Genomic DNA, 16,632 nt, shown 5'->3' on the forward strand with positions numbered 1-16,632 from the left:
GCTCAGCCCTATTTCAAAGTGAACTTGGTTGTTATCATCACCCCTGCGTTCCACAGAAACATGTTCAAGATCTCCCCTTTTGACCAATTGAAAAACACACACAAAGTTTTGAATAAAATATTTTCCCCCTGTAAAAGTTTATTTGTAGCCCATTTATGGCTATAAAAACATACATTATTTAGCAATGCAAATAACAATACAATTCAACATTATACACATACAGTGACACACTTCCCATTTTATTGATAGGGTTGCCAGTTATTATTTATTGAATACGGCCCTATACCTGGAAGTCTCAGTTTCCAAACTGGTGATTCCTCAACCATATTTTTCATTCTAAGGAGAAATACCACCTGTCAATATGCATGGAAAGGAACCACTTCTCCTGCCTGAAGAAATCAAGGGAGAAGAACGTGCAAGGTTACACTTCAAATGTGTTCATGTGTCAAACTCTGTTGCGGCAAAACTTCCTTTAGAAAATACTGTTTGAATTACCCAAAGTGTTACCAAGGGCGGGTGTGCACGGTGGTTTCAAGCACACTTGGCTTGGCAATGTAAGGATAAAAGGGAAGGTGGGAAGCAGCTTTGGACGAGGTAGGTTTGTTTTCTCTGGAGGAATCATAGAATCAAAGAACTAGCTGATGTCCTTGAACATAATATTCATGTCTCGAAATGTGGGAGGCACAACACAGTAATGGAAGCATCTCCGGCTTAACGGATCTTAATCTGGGGCTCAAGGAGAGCGGTGATGCTCATTTTTCCTAGCCCTTATCTGAGCATGTGAGCCCCAACACTGTATAAACATGTCCAAACAACTGCACATCAGAAGCAAAAAGGCTGTAACAACAGCAAGGCGTGAGGAAAGGAAGGAACAGGGAAGGGAGCAGAAGGCTGTATTGCTTTTATTATAATACTGTGAAAACCCAAATAAAACTTTCTATCTATCCAAAGAGGGATTAACACCAGGAAGAGTCCAGATCAAACACGCCCATTGAGGGCTGCTATCTTGACCTCCATTTGCCATCTCCTCTCTCCCTCCACCTCCTTTTAAAGAGCTGGGGCTGGAGAGAGAAAGATGCAAGGGAAAAGAGCCTTCCCTCCAGGTACCTGCCACACATTATCCTCATCCCAATAGCTAACCTGCTTCAGGTAATGTGAAAGAGGATAGGAGACAAGGTTGTCAGAGAGAACAATGGCTGGATTTTTTGGTTTGGACCGTCGTACCTTCAGAGCAAAGCTTCTTGGCAAAGCTAGCTGCCAGCCTCAACGCAAGGTTCACAAGATTCAGCAGCCTGTAGGGCCAGCTGTCACCACCAGAGGGCGACAGTGCATGGTAAACTCTGTGCAAGAGTCTTTGCCAACCTGTTGCCTTGCAAATGTTTTGGTTCACAACTGCCAGTGGCCCCGCCAACACAACCCTGGCTGGGGCTGATGGGAATTGTAGTCTAAATGGGAACTGTCCAAAATATCTGGGGCACCAGATTGATAAATATATGAGGTATGTACACACATCTAACGATATATTAACAATATAAATTAACAAATGCATTTAGAACACTTACAACAGCTTGGGACTTCAGAAGGCCTCTTGTGCTCAGCAGAGAGGATTTGTTTTGGTTCCAACAACGGAATTTAGATGTAGATCTATTTATTTTATTGACAGTTCCACCCTGTGCCCACGACATAGTTCCAAGTGAGCATATATAGGATTGCACTGTAAATTAACACATTTATTCTCCTGGCTTTCTTTGTGACTGCTGAGCTGCCCCTTGGAATCAAAGCTTTTGCTACAGCATGGGGCTAAAACTCTGAAGCAGGAGGCACCTTTCTCTTCCCACACCTTGTTCATTATGGGATGGGGGTGAGGATTAAAGGAAACAACATGAGCTTGGACTGAACTGGATTCTGTATAATGGTTAACCTCCCTATTGTAGAATTCAGATCTTTCAGTGCAAAGTTCACCACCCTGGTACTGGTGAAACGGCTGTGATCCTAAGATTCTATGACTAGGGAAATCTATTTCAGAGCATCCAAATCAGGTTCTTGCAATATAATGTCTGTGCCTTGGCCGATACCCATAGAATTTGGGTTCTGGAGTACGGCCCGATTCCAAGTCTCTGTTTTCTCCAAGCAGCCCAGGTTCTAAGGCTCCCATGCAAGGCACGTCCAGAAGAGGTATTTCATCCACAAGACTTCCACAACCACTGGAGTCCTTTTCAGAACCTCTTTCGTCTACAAACTGCTCCTCAAAATGGAACCCACAGGAGTCCTGGTTGCCTAGCATCCCAAAGAGAGGTATCTTCAAGTCCTCCAGCCTTGCACAGTTTTCTTCAGGATGACCTCTCACAGGTGTGAATTGCTTCCCAGTGGAAAGGTTAATGCCAGAACCTTCTATCAATACCGACGAGAAGTCTATATCTTCATCCCATCCTTTTCCTCCAGCAGTTGGAAAGCCAACTGGAAACCCAAGGGATTCCTTCACAGAGGAACTCTCAGAACTTGAGGTCCCCTCTTGGAACCCAGAAGAAGACTCCCCTGTCACCCACTCTGTTGAAGCAGGGACCCCAAGCACAGTTAAATCTGGCAAACCCGACTGAGAACTTCCATAGCCGGAAGATGGCAGAGGTGCTTCCAGGCACATGTTGGCCATTTGCCAGTTCAAGCTTTTCTTCTGAAATCGAAGCACTTCCGTGTAGGGTATGGGGCTTCCGCTATCGTCATCTTCCTCATCTTCCTCACTTTCTTCTGATGGCACAGAAGGACTCAGTGCTGAGTGTTTCTGGGAGCCAGTCCTGTTCCTCCTTCCTGATTCCACAAGTGCTGCTGTACACGTGATGGGATCCAACTTGATTGCTTCCCTTTCACCAATCAACAGCAACTTTGTTGGGCCTTTGGAAAAATCCTAATTAGGGAGACAGAATGTGGTTGACCATTTTAGAGGCATATGGCTAGATATTTTTAATTCTGGCTATAACATTTATGTAAAGGTACCCCTGCCCGTATGGGCCAGTCGTGACCGACTCTAGGGTTGCGCGCTCATCTCGCTCAAGAGGCCGGGAGCCGGCGCCGTCCGAAGACACATCCGGGTCACGTGGCCAGCGTGACGAAGCTGCAACTGGCGAGCCAGCACCAGTGCCGCACACGGAAATGCCGTTTACCTTCCCGCTATAAAGCGGTACCTATTTATCTACTTGCACTTAGGGGTGCTTTCGAACTGCTAGGTGGGCAGGAGCTGGGACCGAACGACGGGAGCTCACCCCGCCGCGGGGATTCGAACCGCCGACCTTACGATCAGCAAGTCCTAGGCACTGAGGTTTTACCCACAGTGCCACCCGCGTCCCAGTACTTATACACTCCTTGACTGCAAAAACAAAAAAACCCTCTAAGCAGTTAACAGGAAGTATTTAAATTATCAGTAAAAACAGTTAAACAGAATTAAAAACCTTTTTAAAAATAATTAAAATGAACAGCAAAATAGATTAAAATATGTCAACATTTCATCTTGAAGTCACCATGACATACGACTTTAAACTAGGACTGATTATGCGACTGGTCAATAGCTAAGGAGATTTTCGGGATGGGGGAGAAATTAGCTTGCAAACCTACCTGGTTTGCACTTCCTAAATATATATTAAATTCACACGTCTCTGCATTTTGAAATGCCATTCTCTGACCAAAAAAAGTAATGTGTTAGGGGGGAGTGTGGGTAAAATTGCGAATATTAGCGAAAGTAACATACAAAACTTCTTTATACAATATGGAAAATTGCTGTCAAAAATGTGTGCGTTAGGCAGCGTTGCATTGAAAAAGACATATGATAGTAGAAATGCACACTAAAATGCAGAAGAATTTCCATAACGCCTTTTTTCCATAACACCTCACATATATATGAGGTGTGTGTGTGTGTGTGTGTGTATATATATATATATATATATATATATATATATATATATATATATTAATGATATCTTGATTTACAAAAGTATGTGCAACGTCCGCTTTTTCAAGTTGCGTTTTCTACAGATCAGTTTCATTTGTTGTGAGACATTAGTGTTACATTAGGAAGAAAAGGGGGAAAGAGGGGGAGGGGGGAGTGGTGAGTGGGGTGGGGTGGGGTGGCAATGCTTCTGTTCTACTTAGTGTATGTGTGGGGTCATAACACCTTTTTTAAAAAAAAATGCAAAATGATGTAGAAATGTGGTGAGCTGAACTTAAGGTTGGAAAAACGAGAAATGGAGAGAAAGTAAAATTGACAGATTCATCCATCCCTAAGAAATGGTGCGATCAAGTGCAAAGCAGAAATGAGTGCTTGCAAATATTTAAAATGTAGCAAAATTGCCAGCTCTACTATCCTTGCATTCCTTCCTGTCTACCAGGAGCTGTAGGTAGTTGCAACACTGTGTCACATAGAGCAAAAGTGTGTCTGGCTTAGTACAGTGGTACCTTGGTTCTCAAACTTAATCCATTCCAGAAGTCAGTTCCAAAACCAAAGCATTCCAAAACCAAGGCTTGCTTTCCCATAGAAAGTAATGCAAAATGGATCAATCTGTTCCAGACTTTTAAAAACAACCCCTAAAACAGCAATTCAACATGAATTTTACTATCTAACGAGACCATTGATCCATAAAATGAAAGCAATAAACAATGTACTGCAGCCACACAATCAATCAATCAGTAGCTGAACTGGGTTCCACACAGTCGCAAAAACAAACAAAAAAGCCGCAAAAACAAAAGCGCAAAATAAATAGGAAAAACAGACATACCTCAGCGTAACACTCAAAACGGAAGTGTGGCACTCAAATCGGAAGCGCAACTCTCAAAACGGAGCATGTTAGGCTTCCGGAAAAAGTTTGCAAACCAGAACACTTAATTCTGGGTTTGCAGCAATTGGGTTCCAAGTTGTTCGAGTACCAAGGTGTTTGAGAACCAAGGTACCCTGTATAAAGCAGCACTATCTGTTCCGTATAAAAGGTGTTTCAGTCTTTGGTTTCTAATGCAGAAGTTCAGTCAGGTTCACGTCTCTGGCAAGAGGAAAGAATCTTGCCATTTGACAAAAACCACAGAACAGGGAAGTAATCTACCTTCCTCCTCCTCCTCCTCCCGTTCTTCAACATCTACACAAAAACCCCGACTGAGGTCATCCAGGATTTTGGAGCAAGATGTGAGCAAAATGTGGGTGGCACACAGCTTTGGTTCTTTTGACATCTGCAAGTGTGGCAGCAGATGTGCAAGATTGGTATGTTGTCTTGGTAAATGTCTGGATGAGATCCAATCAACGGAAGCTTAATCCTGACAAGGCCAAGGCACTGTTGGGGGGGGGGGGCTAGATCAAATGGATGGTATGCAGCCTGCTTTGAGTGGAGTTATGTAGCTTGGGGGTACTAATGGATCCATTACGGTTGCTTGAGGCTCAATTGGCCTTGGTGACATGGAGCACCTTTTATCAGCTTCAACTGGTGGCCCAGTTGCACCCCTATCTGGACAGGGGCAGCCTAGCTTCTGTCGTCTTCAATCTGGTAATATCTAGGTTGGGTTATTTTAATGTGTTATTTGTAGGGCTGCCTCCACAGTCAGGGAAGCGGGTGGCGCTGTGGGTTAAACCACAGAGCCTAGGACTTGCCGATCAGAAGGTCGACGGTTCAAATCCCCGCCACGGGGTGAGCTCCCGTTGCTTGGTCCCTGCTCCTGCCAACCTAGCAGTTCGAAAGCACATCAAAGTTCAAGTAGATAAATAGGTACCACTCCGGCTGGAAGGTAAATGGCATTTCTGTGCACTGCTCTGGCTTGCCAGAAGCGGCTTAGTCATGCTGGCCACATGACCCGGAAGCTGTACGCCGGCTCCCTCGGCCAATAAAGCGAGATGAGCGCCGCAACCCCAGAATCGGTCACGACTGGACCTAATGGTCAGGGGTCCCTTTACCTTTACCTCCACAGTTAGGAAACTGCAGCTGGTACAGAATTCAGAGTCCAGATAGTGAACCAATTTTGGTATGTCTGCAGTCACTACCAGTTAAGTCTCCAAGCTCAATTCAAAGTGCTAGGTTTGACCTATAAAGCCTTATGTCGCTCAGGACCCCAATATCTCAAGGACTGGCCTCTCCCCACATGAACCAATCCAGAACCTGACAGTCATCACCAATGGTCGGTCCAGAGGGTGGCAGTACAAGAAAGGGCCTTTTCCATGGTGGCTCCCCACTTCTGGAATGCCCTCCCCACGCTTGGTGCCACCTTCATCCTTTTTTAAGTGCCAGGCTTTTGGCTCTTGATTTGAAGGGCTTCAGGTATTTGTGCCCTTTTACTGGAAGACTTGTTTTTTATTTGTATAGCTGTGTTTTTAGATTTTTATCAGCAGTTTGTTATACTTGAGTTTAGTGTTTTGTTTTTTTGTAAGTTGCTTTGGGTCACTTTTGTGGGGAAAGTGATAAATAAATAAATAAATAAATAAATAAATAAATAAATAAATAATCACCCCATACCAAAGCTTGAGGCATCTTGATTGGATTATTCATCTTTTTGTAGCAGCAGAAGACAATAAAGGCACCAGCAGGGAGCATGAGTAGCAATGGAACAGCAACAAAGACCCAGTTTTCTGCTGCAGAAGAAAGCAAACAAACGAAGCAGTTAATACTGTATTTGGGGTAAGTTCTTCCCCTTTCTCCACTTCAGTCTGTTTTATTGTTCTGTTCTTCCTGGTCTCTTAATTAAAAGTGGTGTTTTTTGTTTATCACAGACAGAATGAAATTTTCACTGAACCAGGGAACCAGGCAGAGGGCCTTCTCGGTAGTGGCGCCTGCCCTGCAGAACGCCCTCCCAGCAGATGTCAAGGCAATAAACAACTATTTTACTTTTAAAACACAACTGAAGGCGGCCCTGTTTAGGGAAGTTTTTAATGTCTGATGCTGTATTGTTTTAAATATTCAGTTGGAAGCTGCCCAGAGTGGCTGGGGAAACCCAGCCAGATGGGTGGGGTATAAATAATAAATTATTATTATTATTACTGATAAAACAAAGCTTCCTTGGCACACAATGTCTCTGGATATATTCCTGGAATGTGGGGCTACCCAATATGAAGCCACAGGGATCTGTTCCCATCTACATAAAGAGGCAAAGCTATCTACTTTAGCTGTGTGATCACAATGCAACTTCAAACATTCATTTGCACCCATCTAAACTGCATGTGCACAAGTCTGTCCTGCACGTGCTGGATCAGGGCAAGTATACAAAATGGACAGTAAAGTCTTCACAAAGGCACCCCCGTTTCCTCTTTCCCTGTACCTTTTTCATGCAAGAGAGTGCAAACTGGTTTCGAGTAGTTGCTCCATTTTTCACTCATGACGGCACGGGCACGGAAGCAGTATCTGCCACTGCTCCAGTGTGTCGTGTCAAAGCCCAGAACATTCTTCTTCATCTCAGTGTAGTTCCTCTGGCAGATAAGAAAAGCAAAGGGGGTTGAAATCGACAGTGTCAGGGACCATGCAGAGGAAGGCTGCACTGAGGAGGAACGGTGGGAGCCTTCCCCTCCCCCTGCTCCTGATCAGGATCCTGAATCTTCCCAGGAGCAGGAGGACAGCATAGATTTGGAACAGTGGTTTGCAGAGGGGCATAGTTCTGAAGGCAGAAGCTGGGAAATACTGGCTGGGGGACAGCTAGGAGGAGAAGAACTGGGAGAGAGAGAGTTAACAGACTCACTGTTGCTTGAAAGCGTTCATTTGCTCAGCCCAAGGTCAAGAAGAGCAGGTAAGAAAGCACAGTGGTTGCGAGCTCAGGTTGCAAGACGCGGTAGTGATGTGGGTGACTAGGGAGGAAGTGGGTGGAACCCTTAATTGGGAGCACCTTCATTTCGATGAATGTATTCTTTGTTCTCTCACTGTGATCATTAAAGTTTCTAACTGGTAAGAGACTCCTTTCTCTTTGTTCTGCTTATCTTTTGCCAAAAGGGGGAAGGTTTCATGGTCCGGGTTACAGGCAGTCGGAGTCCCGGCTTGGTACGTCGGGACCGGGGTAGAGGTCGGGAAGCAGGAATCAGCAGTCCAGGGGTCCACGAATCAGGAAGCCAAGAGTCCGAGGGTGAGGAAACCAGGAGTCAGGAAGCCAAAGCACAGCTAGATGGGTAGCATGTTGCTGTGGCAAAGAGCCAGAGGGAAATGCTGGTCTTATATACCCCTCCCGGCCCTTGCCACCAGGTGCTACAAGTCTTCTGTCAAGCCTCACCTGTGCGGCTGTGCCTTGCCCTTCCAGGCCAAACTCAGGAAGGCCCCAGTCCTGCGAGGCCCTACCAGTCACAGGGCCCGGCTCCTGCACACACTCCTAACAGAAGGAAGCCAATTCCCTGAACAGACAGGGATATCAGCAAACATAAACTTTGGCTGAGACTAGGGTTGGAGAGGGGGGATGCTCAATTTTTATTTTACATTTAGAAACTTGCATTTCATTGGGAAACCGGGGACAAATTCACACTTTTTTTATACATATAAAACACAAACTGAAACACAGCGAGTGTTTGAAAATTTGCGCTTTCTGAATTTCACCATGCACTTCTCCAGCCAAATAATGTGTACAAAAATGCATACATTGTGGAAGTTGAAAATAACAGACAAAAATGCATTATAGGAGGGGAAATGGGGTGGCAAAAATGTGTAAAATAGTCAAAGCGGCATGCAAAATGTGGTTAACAGGAGAAACGTGCACTAAAATACTGACAAATTCTCACAAGAATTTAAAAACAATGGAGGGGATAAATTGCTTCAGAAATGCAGAGAACTGGACTTAAGGTTGGAAAAAATGAGAAACTGAGTGGAACTGAAATTGACAGACTTGCCCATTCCTTGTCCACCAAGAGGCATTAGCATGGTTCAAGAATGATTTCAAGCCAGGCAAAAACAGCTGGGGTGCAAGGCAGGGCCAGTGAGGGGGTATGGCCTGGGGAGAGTGTTATGTACTGAAGTTCTCACCCTGGGCCAGCAGGGGGATACTGTAGATAGTTATGCAAATAAGGGATTGAAAGTGACGTTCAGTGATTGGATAGTTTTAGAAAATTGTTACAGTTATGTTCTACTGGAGCTCTATATAAGCAGGCTGACTGAACCCTTCAGTTCTGTTCTGGCCTGTTCACCCACAACTTAACAGAGAGTACCAAGGGCCAGACAGAGAGGCTTGGAGGGCCACATTCAGCCCCAAGGCCTGAGGATCCCCGCCCCTGGTTTAAAGTATACACCAGCACTCCCTGCTGCAGCTGCACTTTGAAGAGGTCCACTGCACCACACACAGGAGGCTTTTCAATGGAAGGAAGGGTGGGATACAAGTTTAATAAACACTCCCTAAGCAAGCCCTGAAATGAAGAAGGATTGTTAAATGTAAATGACAATGACTTTCAAGAAGGACGTCTGCAGATGATTTTGAAGTTGCATATCCACCACCTACTTACTGGTTTCCCTGCTCCATCGATGCCATACTCCAAGTCATAGGTCAGGTCTTGAAATGTGGCCTTTGCACAGGATGGGTAGGAGAAAGCAATGCTCACATCAAGAGCATTTTCAGTCTTTTTCAGCTGCAGAATTGGGGGAGCAAGTTCCACTGGAAACGATTGGACAGATGTTAGGGCAATATTGAGAGAGACAGAGAGGAGTAAATACCCCCACCCCCAAATGCTTGGTTGTTGCCAATGTATTCCACATCTCAATTATGCAATAATACACATCATTCCGCTTTATCTGTCATTCTGCAATGCTTCCTGAATGATACCACATTACTACTGTCCGGTACAAAACTCTTGAGCTATAGAGCAACAAAACTGGGACATTCGTGGTATAAAAAGTTACAGGATTTCAGCACGAAGCTGCAGGGCATGTGCTGACTGGAAACGAAGGCAATATGCTTGATCTGAAACTTTTGCAGGTACAAGTAGTATTTGGAAGAGAGAATGCATATAGACACCTCAATGCCACCCTGAGCACAAATCATCATGAGTGCACGATTTTAATAATATGTCTGGAAGTGTCCTGAAATTCCTGCTCATTTATGGGCCTGTCAGGTGAGCTACCTGGGCCTTTCTAAACCACAGCATTTGCTCAATCTCAACTTCCCCAACCTGGTGCCCTCCAGATATTTTGGACACAGTTCCGTGTCTTTCTGCTTCACTGCCAATGAGTGCTAGGTTGGGGAAGGTTAATCCCATCAGGTATGTTATGTACTGAGTCGAACAGGATCTAAAAGGCAGCAGTCTGATTGGTCCTAGAACAATGCAGCAGTATGATTGGTCCGCAGGAGCCACCCAATCCAGCTCCAGGTGGAAGTGAATCCACAACCTGATTGGCCCACGGGAGAATCCCGGAATTAGCCAATCATGTGCGGCCCATTGTGTAAATAATGTATATAAAGCAGATATTTTATGGGAACTTTCATTCCTCACTACTATGAGCTGAATAAAGAGCATGAAATCCACACTCGACTCCGAGTATATTTCAAGGCATTAGTGTTTTATCCCTATCTGCCAGGCTGTCTGGAGAGAAAGGAACCTCTGGCCTTATAAGAAGTTCCCCTCCTCTCTTTCACTTATTAGGTCTTCTGGGACAGAATTGTGAGCAGAACCTTCCATTTCACAAAATAAAAATTGGCAGCATTAGTACAACCGCCCTCTGCACCTTGATCTCAGGGTCCTACCAGCCATACCATGAACAGTGTAGTCAATATTATTCAGTTCCACCCATTTGGAAGAGGCCATCCCAGAGCTATTCTTCATCTGAGCTTTCACGTGGACTGAGTATCTGTTGTCCAGTTCTGGAGACATGCAAGTTATGTTGCAGACTGTTTCAGAGATGTCCCTACAAGGTAAGAAGTCGTCCCATTGAAGTCCGTAAGGCTCCCTGCAGGAAGAAGCCACAGCGGTGGCAGGTTAGTATTCAGATTCACATGAGGATGTGACGATTTCAATTCTGAAGAACAGTCAGCAGCCAATTGTCGCCTGGGGTGGAGATTAGACGGGGCTTTGCCAATACTCAGTCCCTAAAGGATCGTCTTTGTTTTTAAATGACAAGCTCAACAAAATATCTGAAAAAGTGTACCATTCTTTATAGACGTATGATTTAGAAGAGCTGTCACGAAACAAAATAACCTTGCCTGCATAGCAATTTTTTTTACAGAATATAAATATGGTTTATATGCAATATAAACATACATATACATACACATATAGGCCACTTTCACACTATATATTTAAAGGACTATGTTGTCGTTTTAAACAGCCATGGCTTCCCCCAAAGAATTCTGGGAAGTGCAGTTTGTGAAGGTGCTGAGAGTTGTCAGGAGACCTGTTTCCCCTCACAGAACTACAGTTCCCAGAGTTCCCTGTGAAGAGGGATTGATTGTACTGAGAACTGTCGCTCTGTAAGGGGAATAGGGCCCCCCTAACCACTCTCAACACTCTTAACAAACTAAAGGTAAAGGTAAAGGTAACCCTGCCCGTACGGGCCAGTCTTGCCAGACTCTAGGGTTGTGCGCTCATCTCACTCTATAGGCCGGGAGCCAGCGCTGTCCGCAGACACTTCCAGGTCACGTGGCCAGCGTGACAAGCTGTATCTGGCGAGCCAGCGCAGCACACAGAATGCCGTTTACCTTCCCGCTGGTAAGCGGTCCCTATTTATCTACTAGCACCCGGGGGTGCTTTCGAACCGCTAGGTTGGCAGGCGCTGGGACCGAACGACGGGAGCGCACCCCGCCGCGGGGATTCGAACCGCCGACCATGCGATCGGCAAGTCCTAGGCGCTGAGGTTTTACCCACAGCGCCACCTGCGTCTGTAGTTAACAAACTACAGCCCCCATAATTCATTGAGGGAAGCCATGACTGTTTAAAGTGGTCCAACAGTGCTTTAAATGTATAGTGTGAAAGTGGCCACACTTGTTTCCTGTTTTGTTTAATGTGTGCATGTAACTATGCCCTTCACCCCAGAAATATATTGTCAAAGGATAAAAATGGAATGCCCAACCCAATAGCACTGTAAATTTCCAAACCAGTCTGAGCCTGACCTATGGACTAGGCCGTTCTGACAAGCGACTGGTGTTACACAACGTATTCAGTCAAAGGCCACTTCAGGCCAAAGCTATTTTTGCAGGTGCGATTCCACTGCAAACCACCAAATACAAGTCATGCAATTAATGAGTATTCGGCGTTCTTGGACAAAACACACACACACACACACACACTTACTGCAGTAAGGAAAGTGATGGGGAAATGCTCTGGAAAGTGTGGGGTGACAATTACTTCATGTGACATTGGATAAGCTCCCTGCAGTGAACACTCAATAAATGGTGGGCATGACAGCACCTCCCTGTAAACTTTGTGCAGACAAATCAGGTGTGAATGCTCAATAAAGAGGTCATCTGGGAGACTGTCCTCCCCACATTTTCTCTGAGAGGTGTGTGAACCTAGCTCATCCTGCACAAACTAGAAGATGATTTTTTAATTGGGAGACATAAACACACCCACTGCCTCCAATTTCTTATGTGCTAGTAATATCCCAGAAAAATCAAGTGGAAATTATAATCCAGCCTTTCCCAATCTGGTGTCCCTCAGATGTTTTGAACTACAACTCCCAGCAGCCAGCAAGTTGGTGGGAATTGTAGTCCAAAACATCTGGAGAGCTACCAAACTGGGGGAAGGTTATTCTAGCCATTGCTGTTTTCTTTGATGCTCACATCCATTGAACAGTGTAGGTTACTCCAGGAAGGTCATCAGCAGCTGGCAGCCATGTCAAGAACAGATGGAAATCCTTCGACACGAGCATCAGATTTTGAGGAGGTGATAGTAGGAATTCTTGGCCTGTTGGAAAGGAAGACTTCCTTAAGTGCCATGGGGTTCATTTTGTCTTCACAAGGCTAGCCCAAGACTTTTCCTTGCTCAGGCAGAAGATCCAAAGGACAACCACCCTACTATTAATTCAGATAAGGCAAAGCCCACAGGGAACATCTGTGAGGAAACCTTGCAATCTGGATGAGAATCCCACCCGTTGGGCCTCATTTATTCATTACCTGAGTTGATAGTATTCTTATTAATATGAATTAGTTGCATTCTTGCACTCAAGTGCCTCAAAGCAAATCACACGGTTAAAAAAGAACATAACAAAAACATTTAAATCAATTTTAAAACAGCAATAAAAAAAAATTAAAACACTCCCCCAATAACCTATTTAAAAGGACCTTTCCTACCACCTTACCTAAATGCATTTCAAGCGCGGACAAAGGCTGGAACTGTGGAGTATCTTTAGTACATATGATATAGGCCTGCCTAATGGTTACCCCTCTCTGGTCCGAGGTCCTCACACATGTTAATCTAATTTTAGAGAAATGTTTGACATTAGTGGATGTTGAACTGTATCTCGGTGTAACAGGACTTCACTGAGGGGCAGTGAATCTGGATTCTGTGGGTGCTGACGCTGCAGTACAGTGGTACCTCTGGTTATGAACTTAATTCATTCCGGAGGTCCGTTCTTAACATGAAACTGTTCTTATCCTGAGGCGCGCTTTCGCTAATGGGGCCTCCCACTGCCGCTGTGCCACTGGCGCGCGACTTCCGCTCGCATCCCAGGGCAAAGTTCGCTACCAGGAGCATCTACTTCTGGGTTAGTGGAGCTCGTTACCTGAAGCGTTCATAAAGGGGACGATATGTAACCCGAGGTTCCACTGTATTGGGAAGAACGCCTCTTACCCCCAATTGTACAGCCATCAAACGTTCTGTTAACATTGGCGGCGTACAAGCGGGCAGGTTTACACAGGCGGCGGCAGGACAAGAAGTTCTCTGACATTTGGCCTGCGTATAAAGGCTTATTTGCCTGAACTGGAGTTGAGCAACGGGCTTCTTCATCTAAGGTGGTTTGTTGAATTTGGGAGCTTGAGCAATAACCCGTGGCTTTCCCTTGTGTGTGTCTGCGTATGCGTGTGGATAAATGGATGGTACACACGAGTGCCTGTCTTTTGATACTGATGCAGTGTCATTTTGGTACCTAATAAAAACTATAAACAAGTTTAACCCACAGCGCCACCCACGCCCCATAGACTCCCATTATACAGCTGCAAATAAAACGCTTTTAAGTGTGCTTTAAGTGCACTAGATGGTGATGGTGAACCTTATGGAAAATTCAAAGTATGTTTTTTAAAAAGCATTTTCAGAACGGTTTTTATATGTGTGTAGATTCCACGTCAATATCCATCTTTGGTCAGGTGTTTGTCTACCCCACATTGCTGCTGCTGAGCAATTTGGATAAGGAAGTGGGGGAGAATACAAACTTATTTGCAAAACAATATTTTACTAAACTTCCCTATAGGGCAAATATATGTAATTGGAAAGCGCCCAAACCACCCAGCAGGAAATGATAGTCTAGTGTATATATAAAAAAGGGAAGTGAAGATTATACAAAAATGATCAGATCAAAAGAGAGATGGTGAACCAATCTTGCACAGCTGCCTGGCATTATCCCATTTCATATGTTGAAACACCCAGTTGATAACTTTAGGGCCATATCTGGAATTCTGTGGCTGAAATTCTTTTGGGAAAGTATCTGCGGGGTGTCTGTGATTTGGACAGGGGCAGTGCAAAGAGGTGAGAGTCACTTCCGCACCCAAATGCTGAAAACTCACTTTAAAAAAAACGAGTGCCTATTTACCTGTTAAGGAAAGTCCATAGGTGCCTGTAAGTTTCCCTTAACGGGGTGTGTAGCAGCCAGAGTTAGTATGTCCCATTTCAGTGCACCACCCCCACCACAACATCCCCTCCCTAGGTTACGTAGTGACACAAAGCAGCAATGGTGACAGCAGGTACTGACAAGATCTTGCAATCACCAAATGCTGTGGCATTTGTTAATGGTGCTGAGAGTTGTTGGGTGACTCCTATTTTCTTCAGAGAGCTACAATTCCTACAGTTCCCCAGGAAGAAGGATTGGTTGTTAACCACCCTGGAATAGGCCAACATGGTGAATAGGAGCAGCCAACGTGTTGCCCTCTATTTATTGCTTGGAATACAACTCCCACCATCCCAGGTCATAGGCCATGCTGGCAGGGGTTGATGGGAGTTGGAGTCTGACAACATCTTGAGGTCACCACACTTGAATAGGCTAGGGTTACCAGATGCCCCCGTTTCCCGGGGAGAGTCCCCAGACTTGCAAATCTGTCTCTGCACAAATTCCGTCCCTGGATTTCATTAAACATCCCTGGGAAAAGTGACATCCTGGTCTCCTGGAGTAAAATGCAGCTGGAGGGGTGGGAAGACAGTTTCTGCGCAGGCAGAGGCAGAGGTGGGGGGGGATCGAAGAGTGCGAAAGAAGGCCTTTGCACCTTGCCCAGCAGAGAAATTGTGTGCCTTGCATCCGTCCTGGGCAATGGCGCGCCACCTGCCTGTGACTCCTGAGCCTCCCCCAATCTCCTACCCCCTTTTTTTTGTGAGGTCACGGGTGGGCGGCCATTGCCCAGAAGGGGTGCAAGGTGCGCAGTTTCTCCGCTGGGCAAGGTGCAAAGCTCTTCTTTCACACCCTGTGAAACTCTCAAAATGAAGGGGGAAGGGGGCAGGAGATCGGGGGGAGGCTTGGGAGTCATGGGCGGGAGGCGTGCAGTCACCCAGGAGGGGCGTGAGGGGCACAGTTTCTCTGCTAGGCAAGGCATGGAGGTGTGAGATGACTTCGATCCCCTCAGCCAACTGCAGCGACTGTGGAGCTGGTGCAGAGCTGGGCAGCTGAGCGTGAGAGAGAGCGTGAATGAAAGCGTGTCCCCGACGGCCGGGAACTGCAGAAGTCAAATTGGAGCAGGGAAGCATTATGTTCTTTTAAGTTGAGGCTGCTTGAGTTGAGGTACCTTGAGGGGTTGGCCTAGATGGCCATCAGAGGTCCTTTCCAAATCTCTGCTCATCCCACAGTTGTATTCTCAAACTCTGCTTTCAACTCCACCCCCCAGGTTTCTCTCCTCTTCCGGACTTCTCAAGACAGCAAAACAGCTGATGTATAAATGTAATTGGGGATAATAAAGCATGTAATAATAATAACAATAAAGTGTCCCCGGATTCATTGAACAACATCTGGTAACCATAGAACAGGCCCCTGCAGAGGGTTCCTTCCACTGTGCAGAAGCTCAAAGCATTCAACACTGCACATGGCAGCCCTCATAACCCTGCTGCCCTCCCGATGCTTTCGACTGAAACTCCCATCAGCCCCAGCCAGCGTGTGAGAAAAAGGAAATCATTTTACACCCCATTTTCAGCCAGACATTCATTCCCACATCTCCTTTCGCCCTGCTGTCTTTTTCCATTTGAGTGTACTCCTTCCACACTAATAGACCGACAACCTTGTTCCTTGCCATAAATCGTCACTCCCTGTCAAATCCGGCCAGCAGCAGAGAGGCTTTGAGAAAGTGGACCCAACAGCAGGCTCTCCTTTTTAGACTTTGCACCCTTTGGAGGATAACCCAGCAAACGTATGAGTAGAAACGAAAGAGCCAGAGGGAATTTGGGCTTACCGACTGTCCCTGAAGCCTGTCCGAAGGAAGCCAGCACCACAAGACAACAGACCCTCAGAAGAGACATCCTGGAAAGGAGCGCAGCAGCTCATGTTTGGGCCAGGAACTTCTGTTTCTTACTTTCACTTTGAGGTTTCCTGG

At 45.7% G+C, this 16,632-nt stretch overlaps 2 protein-coding genes and 1 long non-coding RNA gene across 6 annotated transcripts in view; 1 reads left to right on the forward strand and 2 right to left on the reverse strand.

Moving 5' to 3' along the window:
• Positions 1–6,997, forward strand: part of LOC310767977 — a 51,978-nt gene extending 44,981 nt beyond the window's left edge. For 3 of the 4 annotated variants that reach the window (XR_014551127.1, XR_014551128.1, XR_014551129.1), the window contains exons 2-3: positions 6,520–6,638; positions 6,731–6,997. This is a non-coding gene — a long non-coding RNA (uncharacterized lncRNA). Of the gene's footprint in view, positions 1–6,510; positions 6,639–6,730 lie in introns of those variants that run through there. The other variant, XR_014551130.1, reaches the window with a different exon arrangement.
• The window catches only part of MYOM3 (myomesin 3), a 146,046-nt gene that overhangs the window by 82,381 nt on the left and 47,033 nt on the right, over positions 1–16,632 (reverse strand). The gene's annotated exons all lie outside the window — the stretch shown is intronic.
• On the reverse strand, positions 107–16,630 carry IFNLR1 (interferon lambda receptor 1). The gene is made up of 7 exons (XM_083625545.1): positions 16,492–16,630; positions 12,691–12,814; positions 10,669–10,862; positions 9,425–9,573; positions 7,276–7,423; positions 6,477–6,592; positions 107–2,902 (listed from the first exon to the last, which is right to left on the reverse strand). The coding sequence occupies exons 1-7, from the start codon at positions 16,556–16,558 to the stop codon at positions 2,036–2,038; spliced, it is 1,665 nt and encodes a 554-aa protein (XP_083481671.1). The 5' UTR covers positions 16,559–16,630; the 3' UTR covers positions 107–2,035.

The sequence above is a fragment of the Podarcis filfolensis genome (assembly GCF_964270895.1).
Source record: "Podarcis filfolensis genome assembly, chromosome: 8".
In the NCBI taxonomy this organism is placed as follows: domain Eukaryota; kingdom Metazoa; phylum Chordata; class Lepidosauria; order Squamata; family Lacertidae; genus Podarcis; species Podarcis filfolensis.

Coding starts and splice junctions, on each gene's coding strand:
- IFNLR1 (XM_083625545.1), bottom strand. CDS start 16,558: ATGTCTCTTCTGAGGGTCTGTTGTCTTGTGGTGCTGGCTTCCTTCGGA. Junction 7,424..9,424: donor TCGATGGAGCAGGGAAACCA/GTAAGTAGGTGG, acceptor CTTATCTGCCAG/AGGAACTACACTGAGATGAA. Junction 6,593..7,275: donor CACTCTCTTGCATGAAAAAG/GTACAGGGAAAG, acceptor TTTCTTCTGCAG/CAGAAAACTGGGTCTTTGTT.